Genomic DNA, 11,944 nt, shown 5'->3' with positions numbered 1-11,944 from the left:
ACTTCTCCCAGCTGCTTATAGAATATTTCATCTGCCTCTTCATCCTGGTTGGGTGGTCTGTAACAGACTCCCACCACGATAGCTGCCTTGCTGGCCTTCCCCCTGGTTCTTACCCATAAACACTCAACCCTATCGTCACCATCATCAAGCTCTAGACAGTCAAAACGCTCCCTAACATACAGGGCTACCCCACTGCCTCTCCTTCCTTGCCTATCCCTTCCGAAGAGTTTATAGCCATCCATTGCAGCACTCCAGGTGTGCGAGTCATCCCGCCATGTTTCTGTGATGGCAGCAATACCATAGTTTTCCCGCTGCACAGTGCCTTCCAGCTCCTCCTGTTTGTTGCCCACGCTGCGTGCACTGGTGTAGATGAACTTCAAGCCGGGCTCTTGATCCCGCCACCGTTTTTGGGAGAGAAGCCCTAATTCCTACGTGACCATTCCCAGGCGCTTCCATGGTTTCTAACACATCAATAACCCTTGTGTCTTTGCTGTCGAATGGCTCTCCATCCCCCTAGCTCCACTGAGACGGCAGACCAAAGGACTCGCTAGCACACCATCAACCTCAAACATTGGCGTGTCGACCCCAGGCTTACCTCTAGCAAGCCTGGTTTTATCTCCTTCCCCATTCACATCTAGTTTAAAGCTCCTTCAGTGAGCCCTGCTAAATCCTGCGCCAAGTTCATTTCCCCCCCGCTTTGAGACAGGTGTACCCTGTCTGTCGCCAGCAGGCCTGGTGTCATGTAAGCCGACCCATGCTCAAAACCCAAAAAATTCTGCCGGTGACACCGGGCTCAGAGCCAGGTGTCGATCTGCTGGCTCTTCCTGTTTCTTCCCTCACCATTCCCTGCACCTGGAACTGCAACACCCAACTTCTTTTGATGCAGCCCAGGATACGGTTGGCTTTCTGGCCTCCCTTTTGGAGCAGAGGCGCAGATCCTGTAGTTTCAAACACACCCCTATCTCCGGTTTTCCAAATCCTTGCCGAGTCTGAAGTGTTCACGTCCACAGGCCGGGCTCTGACAGCTCTGGGGAAGCTCTGGTTACAGCTCTTTATAAACTCTGAGAGCACACCAATGTGGCAAAAGGTGCTGTGGGCTGTAAGTAGCTCCACATCTTGGTTTGGAGCATCCCGTAAAGACACTCCCCGACAGAGGATTTTGCTTCATTATTAGTAACAAAATGGTGAACCTTCCCCTCCTTTTGCAGCTTCTTTGAAGGCTGGTTTAAGAATCCTTTGTCCGTGTCAGTCTGTAATTTCTGAGACTTGCGCTTGCTCATTCTTTCCGTCAAAGACTTCCTTTAACATCAGAATGATCAGAACGGGAGCGCGTCACTTGCATCATGATCTGCTCAAAAAACCTCCAGGCTGTTAAACATTGGGTTTGGATTCATTCACAGTGCCCTAAGCACTGCCCCAACACAGCCACACGATCCCAGAAGGTACAAGACTTCATGTGCTTCCATTAAAATACACAACGGCAAATTTGCCCTGCAACAGTTCTGAGTGGCCTCATTACCTTTACACCGTCCTGAAAGGTCCATTTCTTGCATTATTGCCAAAAGAGTCATCACTCTATTTCTCACAACTCACATTTTCTTTAGCAAATGCTGCTGCAGGATCTATCACAGCCTCTAGGGGGAAGGTTCATCTTGCTTTAATCCTTAGCGGGAAGCTGCTCCTGAAGAGCTGAGTGAAGTAGCCCAGCGGGAAAGAAAAATTCTTGACAAAGGGTCAGAGTCTTCGGCCATGAGAAAAAAAACATGAGCGATGCTTCACAGTGATGCTTAAATGTAATGTTAAAACTCCTCTGAGAATACAAACTCTCTCTCTCTCTCCCTCTCTCCCTCCCCTCTTATATATACGCTTATATATACAGACATTTCCCGTATTCCATTCAACTCTACGTTGTCACTTTCTGACTGTCTTTACTTTTGAAAAGAAAGTAATAATTTCAATAACATCATGAAGCATCCGTTCCCGGCTGGGAGACGTTTCTGTCTACTGAGGCAAATATCTTCCCTGGGTACCTTCTCTTCAGGATAGAAGAGGGTAACTGTCTTGCCCCTCTGACTATTAAGATCGTCTCTAAGAAGGTAGATTCGTTAAAGGATGGTTGACTGTTGTCAGCAACGAAATGCATGTATTAATTCCATGTAGACGTTTTCTCCCCTGCGCTTAGCAGGAAATTTAATATAGGCGGCAGAGAGAGACCTTTCCCATTTAGTCTTGGTGCAAGTAGACTAAAATACGCTTTCTTCTCCCATTCCTTAACCCACGTCCTTTTTACAAACGTTTGCACCCATGTCAGCTCTTGTAGAGGTTTTCCTAAATGCTCCTCGTTTAGCTTCATCTCGTTTGAAAGCAATTACGACTAAGTTGCTAACACCACGGCCACCCGGGGGCTGTTTGGGCTCAGAGGCAAAGTTGGACCCCAAAGGCGGAAGCCCTTATTACCCCTATTAACCCATCCCCGAAACTCCCCCCTCGCTCATCCCTGACTGCGAGCGGCACCACAGCCCCAGCACCCCCAACCTGAACCGACCCCAACAGCGCAACTGAGCCCATGCTCTGACCAGCTGCAGAGACCCTGATGACGGCCCCAAAGACCCGCGAGCCTCAGCCATGAGCTCCCAGCCTCGCACATCCCCTAACCCCCACACAGGGCCAGAGCAAGCCTGGGATCGGGACCCCCTGGGACTGCGCCCGACCTCGGCAGGACAGGTCCCAGGGGGCACTGTTGATGTTACTGGTGGCTGAGCCGCTGCTAAGTCCCTGCATGCATCCCCCGGTAAACATCCCCCACCCCCACCCCCCACCCCCCATTAATGCCCCCCCAGCCATGGCTGACCCCACGTACGCTGCCCTGCCCAGCATCGCGAGTGTGGGGCTGAGCCGGGAAGCAGGCCAGGGCCAGGATGTCTAGAGGGGCAGCGGGGGGGGGGGGGGGAGCGGGTACGTGGTTGCCCCTTGTCCTGGCACTACAAGCCTTGGTAAAAGGTCTCCCTCCATCTTTCTTCTAAGCCCCCTTTATATACTGAAAGGCCGCAGGAAGGTCTGCCCAGACCGTGCATTGGGCACGGATGCGCTGGAGGGGTCTGCAGCCCTCCTTGGGGGCGAGCCTCTGCAGGAGCATGGCAGATGTCTGCTGCCTTCCATCTGGCCCAGCACAGGAGCAGCCCAGGACGAAAGGGCCCGACCTGAGCTGGTCCTTCTCCAGGCTGTCGAGCTGCCACACATCTTCTTTGTTTTACTATTCTTCCTAAAGGAGCTCTTGGGCCTGCAGGTGGTCATTGTGGCTCGTCGTCTTCCCATGAACCTGTACTCGGTCCATAGAGGTGTACAGGCAGAGTCATCGTGGGGAGCGCACAGGCAGAAGGGAAAGCAGCAGCCACCTCCCTCGAACCCGTCAGCTGACATTCATTGACAAGGTGACGCACTTGTCCTACAATCACAGATTTCTTTATTCTCTTTCTCGTTTTATTTCAAAAGAACCGGGACCTCGCTGGGCGGCTCCCAAAGGCGGCCGCCAGCTTTGGTGGCAGGACCCAGTTAAGGATGTCCCTCTTCAGCAGCACCAGGATGAGGACAGCAAACTGCAGCAAGGCGAGGAACAGAAGAAGTCTCCTGGGGGACAGGAGAGGGGTCAGGCAGAGCAGGGGGCAAATTTGTCTCAGCTCTTTCCAGCCACCCTCTTTCGAACACCACCATGGGATCTTGCACCATGCTGGGCACAGCACTCCCTGCTCAGGACTGGAGTGAGGGGCACGGGCATCTCTCTCAGCCCTACTGTACGTCTCCCAAGTGGGCCCCAAAATCCCCCGCTATGCGCCCCCCAAGCTGGGAAGAAAAGAAATACCGAAACTCTTCATCCCAGAGAAGTCCAAAGCTGCCTAATGCCCTCGGACCACTGGCACGGGCATCCCACTGCCTACGGAAGAGCCCCAGCACCCCAAGCCCCCCGGGAAACTCACCTCAGCCAAGAAGTGACCTTATGCCTCCTTGAAGCCCGCTGCTCCTCCTACAGGCCAAGGCACAGCAGGGATATGTGTTAGGGTGCGCGAGCTGGCCGAGGTTTGAGGGCTCAGACCCCGTCCCTCGTCCTCGCTGAGATTGGTGCCCTCATGTCCCCCAGGCACAGTGCAGACCCATCCCTCCCCAAGGCCCACAGCGGGGTTGTCTGTCCTACCAGCCGCACAGCCACCATCTCCTGCAGCAGCGACGGATTGGTCTCGTCTGCCTGCACCGTCTTCCTCCTGCTGTGGACACCGTGGAGTTCTAGGCTGTGAGAAGAGACCTCGGCCGGCATGGCGGTCTCCCAGGAGGCCAACAGGGAGCCAGGGTGCTGCCCAGCCTCTGCTGGGGCTGGCACCAGGCACCCCTGGCACCCCAGCACTGCACAGACCCACCCCCCGCCCCTGTCCTGCCCCAGGCCTGGGGGGCATGGAGGAGAGCCTGGGAGCTGCTCAGAGTTGTGCAGAGCTGCTTCCAGGAGTCCCGAGTTGCTCAGAGATGTGTTGAGCCGCATAGGAGAAGACAAAGGGCTCTCCCGAGCAGGCTGGAGGAGCGGACAGGAGCCAGAAAGATGTCTGCAAGTGGCAGAGGTCTGCCTGGAGCAGCTCAGCACCCCCCACCCCCCTGTCCCAGGTTTCAGTCAGGGCCCCATCGCCACTCACAATGCTGTTGGCTCTTGGAGGCCTTTCTGTCTCTCCTGGAGGCGCTGGAGCTTGTTCCTGAGCAGCTGGACAAGCAAAGGGCCCAGTCAAGAGTCCATGCCATGCCCGCTCTGAGGGGGCTTCCCCCCACAAACATGTTGAGCCCCCGTCCCTCCTGTCCCCAGTACCTTCTTGACCTCAGCCTGCTCCTGAACAGCTTCTGCCAGATCTGACCACTGCTCCCACTGCAAAGCAAGTGGGACACATTGCAGGGAGCCATGGTGGGAAAGGGCATCCCCAGTCAGTCCCCAGGGCACTGGGAGGTCAGGCCAAGGCCAGGGCGGCAGGCACCCAGGTGTCCTGGGGCTAGCACCATTGCCCAGCAGCTCTGGCCGCTCCCTGAGGGATTTCTGGATCTGGGTCACACACCTTGATCAGCTCCTGCACTGCTGTGCCTCCCTCTGTCTTTCCCTGAAAGAGGTCTGCCTGGGAGGGAAAAGAGAACAGGAGCGTCTCCAGGAGGGGCAGGGGGGTGGAGGAGGACCCCCATGACAGCGGCCAGGGTGCAACACCAGACTACCCACTGCCCCCCGTGCCTGAGTTCCTGTTACACACGGCGTCCCCAGACACACGAGTGGGGGTCACTCATCCCACCCCCTTCCCCAAAGCCATGTTGCTGTGCCTGCAGACCCACAGCAGGCTCCCTTGAGCAGCACAGCCACAGCCAAGAGCCTGGGAGATCCCTCCATCATGGACGCCATATCCCAGGGTAAATGTCCTCCCCAGCCACACCACTGCCCATGGCTGCTGGGGTGCGCGGACCCAGCACTGGCACCCCCGTCCCTGACCCTGTCAGGACGGGCCTCCTTCTCCCCTGTACCTTCTGTGCCTCTCCCAGGCTGGCGGCTGCCTCCCTGTTTGCCACCTGAACGTGCTCCTGCGGGAGAGGTGGGCAAGAGGAGCAGCCATCAGGGCGCTGGGACACTCCCGCGAGTGCAGTCCCCTCCGCATTATCCCCTCCCGGCTCCCTTCAGGCACTGCCTTTGCCCTCGCCTCCCCTCTCCTTCCCAGCCCTGCAGGCACTGCAGGCAGGCAGAGAGACCCCCAGGCCAAAGTATCGACACAGTCCACATCTGGACATGGTCCTGAGCAACTGGCTCTAGGTGACCCTGCCTGAGCAGGGCCATTGCACAAGGCAAGATGATCTCCAGAGGTCCCTTCCAACCTCAGCCAGTGTGTGATTCTGTGAACTCACCTTTGTCTGGGCCACCAGCCCCTCCAGCTGCTGGAGCTCCTGGCGGTTGTTTTTGAAATGCCGCGCCACGACACAGTTCTGGGAAGAGGAGCCGGACAGAGGCACTGAGCCCCTGACACAGCCCCAACCACCGCAGCTGGGGGACATGGGCAGAGGAGGGGACACTGACCTTCATGCTGAGCTGCTCCATGGTTTCCTGCAGCTCCTGCCGCTTCTTCCCCTGCGTGGGGAAAGGTGGGGTCAGGGGCTCGGGTCTCGCAGCCCCCAGCCCCCAGGGACAAGGGGAATACTCCACACCTACCAGACGCCACAGCAGCTCCTTGTGCCTCTGTGACTCAGCAGAACACTGAGCCAGGCACTCCCGGATCATGCGGAGGTCTTGCTTTACTGCTTCTGCCTGCATGGCTGCACCTGCGCATCGAGAGCCAGCAGGGTGTGAAGGGCACGGCCACGGGCACTATCAGGCATGGACACTCGCGGGAACGCTGCCCTACCCTGGCACACAATTGCACATGGACACGTGGGTGGGATCAGGGGAATGCACCACCGCATGGCTGTGAACCGGCATGCCACCCTGCTCACCTCCAGCTGTGCCCAGCACCGCAGGTGCTGGCACAGGTACAGCCGTATGCCCGCGGGCACAGCCATGCAGCGCCTTGTGCTCCCCAAGCACAGGTGCACGCACGCGCTCTCATGCACAGGACACGACCATGCACATGGACAGTCAAGAAAGCCCAGGGCTGGCACGGGAGCCTCCCTGCAGAGAGGAGCACTACTTCCGTGCCCAGCTTGGCCTGCGACACCTGGGTGCTGAGCACGTGGCAGGAGGTGGGGGGGGCCACCAGGGACCGCTGAGAAGAGAAGGAGCTTCCCCTGCCCTGCTGTGCCAGGCGCTCATGGGCCCCCTCCTGCCTGTGGGGCTGCCCTGCCCTGGGGCCTCTGTGACGCCACCTCCAGCGTCAACACCCCACCCTGTGAGGTCAACACACCTCCACCTCCGGGATCCCCTTCCTTTTGTTCCCCCACCAGCCCCAGCAGCAAGTGCAGCCTCCCTGCCTGGCCCTGCCTCGGCCCACGCTACTGCCTTCCTCCCACTGCTCGCAGCAACACACAGACCCCTGGCCACCCTCCTCGCCCGGCCGTGGGCCGTGGGGACCGTGGGGATACTGTGCCCTCACCGTTCTCTCCCCCGTCAGGGACCTTCCACTGCACCGTGGACACAGGACAGGTCGCTGGCGAGTACTCTCCAAACTCCCGCCTGGCAGCACCGAGGTTCTCCTCCAGATGCTCCCCCACCTCCAGGAGCAGCCCCCTTTATACCTGCCAGGGTGCCCATGTCACAAGCCCACAGTGACATCACGGTGACACGGCCACCGCTGCCCACTGTGACATGGCAATCACCTCCCCGGGGCTGGTGGCAAGAGCTGAAGTGGGGCCCAGTCGTGGCCACCGGGGAAACAGGGCGTCACTCTCAGCACCCACCCTTAGAGCATGGGTGGGAGCAACCACGGGCACCGCATGTTGGCATCTTCCTGTGGTGTATGCCTGTCCCATGGCAGTCCAGCTGTGGCAGCTCCCCACCCCAAGTCCAAGCAGGACCCAGGCTGCGCATGTACTCCCAGCAGGAACATGCAGACACTCACAGACACGTACGTGCACCACGGGTGTGCACATGTGCACGGACAGACACACTACGTGGGCTCCAGCACAGGGCTCAACCATCCATCCTCCACCAGGATCCAGCATTCAGTCCCAGGTGGAAACTTCAGCCGGGAAAGGGGAAAAATAAAGGCGAGCCCTCTGCTCTAGCCTGGGCAGACACCCTGCTTGCAGACTCCCAAGAGGAATGGGGTGTCTCTCTTGCTCAGAGAGCCGTGGCTGCTGGCACATGGGGGGACACCAGGAGGAAGGGGTTGGGGGCACGCAGCAGGCAGGCAGTGACCCACGTGCTTCAGCTCTGGCCCTTTGAGCGGCTGCGTGCAGCGGCACCGCATTCAGGAGTTGGCAGACCGGGTCACTCTGGCCTCCATCCAACAGGGCCTTTCCCCTTGGCAGCAAAACCTGTGAGTGGCTGGAGAAGCTGTCAGGGAGCAGCCGGGGCTGTGCCAGCCAGTGGCTGTGGGGTCATTGGGGACAGGGCCACCGGCTACGAGATTGCTCAAGTGGGCCCCATGGGATGGAGTGCAAGCGGCAACGGGGCCATGGGGACAGCACCGCTGGGGATGGGGCCAGGGGGCCAGTGGGCTGTGGGGCCAGCAGGGACGGGAGCCTAGGGAGGGAGGCAGACCAGGGTCATGGGGACTGTGGGGAGGGAGAAGGGCACAGGCTGGTGGGCTGTGGCGTGGAAGGGCAGCATGGGGGCCATACGGGCCATGGAGTGAGAGGGCAGGCGGGTGGCTGTGGGGCCATGGGGAGCTGTGGGGAGAAAGGGAGGGGGCTTGGGGGAGGTCTAGGGGGCTGTGGATGATAACGTTTGCCGGCCTCCGTGTAAATGCATCCCCGGCTGCTGGAGCCTGAGTTAATGTCGGACATGATTACGGGGGTTGGCCTGCACAGTGCTAAATGGTTGCCAAAAAGGTGGAGTAAAAAATACTACCGTGGCCTGAGAAGATGGTGGTTCCACCTGATTATATAGTGTCATAAAAACTCCAGGGATGCAGGGAGGGAGGGCAGGTGAAGCTGGCACGCAGGGACCTGGCTTGCGGCAGGCAGGGTGGCAGCACCCAGTGCCTAGCAGATGAGACTGGGCCTGGGCTCGAGGGGCTACAGGGACTGACACGCGATGCAAGACCCTCTCCCTGCGCCCCAACAAACACGCCCGAGCACATGGAGGTGGAGATAGAAAAGGCTTTGCGTGGGGGGACTGTCAAAAGAGCAGCGGCCCCTCACTGACCACGGGGAGGATTTTTCCCAGTGCATATGCCAGGTGGGTGTAGGTCTCCTCACACAGCACACACAACAGCAGTCCGTAGAAGAGCTGGGGGTCCTATGAGGAGGTGCAGAACTGGCCCTGGACAGTTCTCGTAGCAAGCCGACAGTCTGGAGAAGGATCGGCTCAGGTTGGGCCCTTTTGTCCTGGGCTGCTCCTGTGCTGGGCCAGCCTAAAGGCAAGCAGACATCTGCCATGCTCCTGCAGAGGCTCACCCCTGCGGAGGGCTGCAGACCGCCCCAGCGCACCCGTGCCCAATAAGATCATGGAGCACATCCTCCCGGAAGGCATGTCAGAACATATTGAAGACAGGCAGGTGATTACAGACAGCCAACATGGCTTCACCAAGGGCAAACTGCGCATGAGCCAAAATGGATTGAGCGCAGTCCTGTGGAGAAGGACATGGGGATCCTGGTGGATGAGAAATTGGACATGAGGCAGCCATGTGCGCTTGCAATCCCAGAAAGTCAATCGTATCCTGGGCTGCATCCAAAGAAGCGTGGCCAGCAGGTGGAGGGAGGGGATTCTCCCCCTCTACTCCGCTCTGGTGAGACCCCACCTGGAGCATCCAGCTCTGGAGTCCCCAGTCCAAGAAAGACATGGTCCTCTTAGAGTGGGTCCAGAGGATTGCCACAAAAGTGATCCAAGGTCTGGAACACCTCTGCTATGAAGAAAGGCTGAGAGAGTTGGGGTTGTTCAGCCTGGAGTAGAGAAGGCTCTGGGCAGACCTTCCTGCGGCCTTTCCGTATATAAAGGGGGCTTAGAAGAAAGATGGAGGGAGACTTTTTACCAAGGCTTGTAGTGCCGGGACAAGGGGCAACGGTTTTAAACTGAAAGCGGGTAGGTTTAGCCTGGACATAAGGAAGAAATGTTTTACGATAAGGGTGGTGAGACAGTGGAACAGGTTGCCCAGAGAAGTTGTGGATGCCCCATCGCTGGAAAAGGGTTCAGGGTCAGGCTGGATGGGGCTCTGAGCAACCTGATCTAATGAGAGATGTCCCTGTCCATGGCAGGGGGGTTGGACTAGATGATCTTTAAAGGTCCCCTTCCGACCCAAACCATTCTATGATTCTATGAGCTGGAGTAGCCCCCACCCAGCTGCTCGCCAGGCGCAGCACATTGCCTCAGTGCCCAGACGGCCGTGGGCTAAGGAACATCCCTGGGCAGCCAGGGAGGCAGAGGAGGCGGTACAGGCCTTGCCGGGAAGCGCTCTGGGTGCCTGCAGCAGCTCTTCCTGGCCTGGGGACAGCGGCTGGCCCCAGCACTGGGAAGAGGGAGGCAGGGAGGCAGGGAGGCAGGGAGGGAGGCCAGGACAGCAGCACGACTCGAGAGAGAGAGCCAGCCTCCAGGTCGGCTGGCACATCCTCTAGCATTAACTAGCCAAGTGGCTTCTGCTACATGTCTATCCCAATGCTTGAATGTCCCAGCACCCACTGCTCTCAGTGTAGTTTTTAACAGTCCATTATATCGTTCAATTCTCCCAGAAGCTGGTGCATAATAGGCTGGTGCATGATGGGGGATGTGATACACCCAGTCAGTGCCATGCTCCTTGGCCCAGGTGTTTATGAGGCTGTTTCGGTAATGAGTCCCGTTGTCTGATTCAATTCTTTCAGGGGTGCCGTGCTGCCATAAAACTTTGCAACCAGGTTTCCAAAGAGTCTGGATTATTCTTTTCCCCTTTTCAAACACTTCCTCCGCTGTGTTGCCCCACACAATGATGTCATCAACATACTGCAGGTGTTTGGGAGCTTCACCTTGTTCCAGTGCAGTCTGGATCAATCCATGGCAAATGGTAGGACTGTGTTTCCACCCCTGGGGCAGTCGATTCCAGGTGTACTGGATACCCCCCCACACGTGAAAGCAAACTGTGGCCTGCACTCTGCCGCCAAAGGGATTGAGAAAAACACATTAGCGGTATCAATTGTTGCATACCATTTGGCGGCCTTTGACTCCAGTTCGTATTGAAGTTCCAGCATGTCTGGCACGGCAGCACTCAGCGGCGGTGTGACTTCGTTCAGGCCTCGATAGTCCACTGTTAGCCTCCACTCTCTGTTAGATTTTTGCACTGGCCGTATGGCACTGTTGAAGGGTGAATGAGTCTTGCTGATCACTCCTTGACTCTCCGGTTGCCGGATCAGCTTATGGATGGGAATCAGGGAGTCTCGACTGGTGTGATACTGTTGCCAGTGCACTGGCATGGTAGCAATTGGCACCTGCTGTTCTTTAACCCACAGCAACCCCGCCACAGACGGATCGTCTGAGAGACCAGCCAAGCTAGACAGCTGTTTAGTCTTCTCCACATTCAAGGCAGCTGTTCCAAAAGCCCACCGGTATCCTTCTGGGTCCTTGCAATACCCTCTCCTGAGGTAGTCTATGCCAAGGATACATGAAGCCTCCGGACCAGCCACAATAGGATGCTTTTGCCACTCATTCCCAGTTAGGCTTACCTCAGCCTCCCAACACAGACAGTCCTTGGTACCTTCCCATCACTCCAGAAATACGGATGGATTCTGCCCCTTTGTAATCTGATGGTATTAGAGTACGCTGTGCACCGGTGCCCACTAGAGCTTTATACTCCCGTGGGGCTGATGTGCCAGGCCATCGAATCCACACAGTCCAGTAAACTCGGTTGTCCCTTTCCTCCGCCTGGCCAAAGGCAGGGCCCCTCTATTTGCCGTCGGAGTCTTCATTACTTGATTGTTGTGACTGCAAAACAGAAGTCCCTTCATCAGGGTCAAAAGTATGATCAGCCCTTCTACCCTGCCCAACAGACACTGGAGCAGTAGTTTTCCTGGATGGATGCTTTCTGGCTGTTGTTTTTCCTTGCAGGTCTTGTACCCGAGCTTCTAGTCCCCAGGTAGGTTCACCATCCCACTTCCTCATGTCCTCCCCCTGGTCACGCAGGAAGAACCACAGGGTTGCACGTGGTGTGTGCCACCGGTACCCTTTCCCTTGAACAGAAAAAGGCTGCTGAGACCTTGGTTGGAGTGCGTGAGGAAGACCTATCCTTCTCGGCTTGCTCGGACAGTTTTGGGGTCAGTTCCTTCGCAGCCGAGATGCAGGCCCGCATGGAGGAAGCGAGATTATCTTTGTATTCTCGGAGTT

At 57.5% G+C, this 11,944-nt stretch overlaps 1 protein-coding gene across 1 annotated transcript; it reads right to left on the bottom strand.

Annotated features, from left to right (window-relative positions):
* Window positions 1-3,446: 3,446 nt before the first annotated feature.
* Window positions 3,447-6,313, bottom strand: LOC143173410 (uncharacterized). Its single transcript, XM_076363627.1, has 10 exons — window positions 6,212-6,313; window positions 6,080-6,130; window positions 5,911-5,988; window positions 5,536-5,592; window positions 5,085-5,141; window positions 4,844-4,900; window positions 4,677-4,741; window positions 4,190-4,259; window positions 3,975-4,021; window positions 3,447-3,627 (listed from the first exon to the last, which is right to left on the bottom strand). Exons 1-10 carry the CDS (start codon window positions 6,311-6,313, stop codon window positions 3,486-3,488), a joined length of 726 nt encoding a protein of 241 aa, XP_076219742.1. The 3' UTR covers window positions 3,447-3,485.
* Between the last annotated feature and the right edge of the window lie 5,631 nt (window positions 6,314-11,944).

Source organism: Aptenodytes patagonicus, unplaced genomic scaffold (genome assembly GCF_965638725.1).
Source record: "Aptenodytes patagonicus unplaced genomic scaffold, bAptPat1.pri.cur scaffold_74, whole genome shotgun sequence".
Classification (NCBI taxonomy): Eukaryota; Metazoa; Chordata; class Aves; order Sphenisciformes; family Spheniscidae; genus Aptenodytes; species Aptenodytes patagonicus.
Note: the sequence above shows the minus strand (reverse complement) of the source record. Positions and strands in the feature narration are given on the sequence as shown.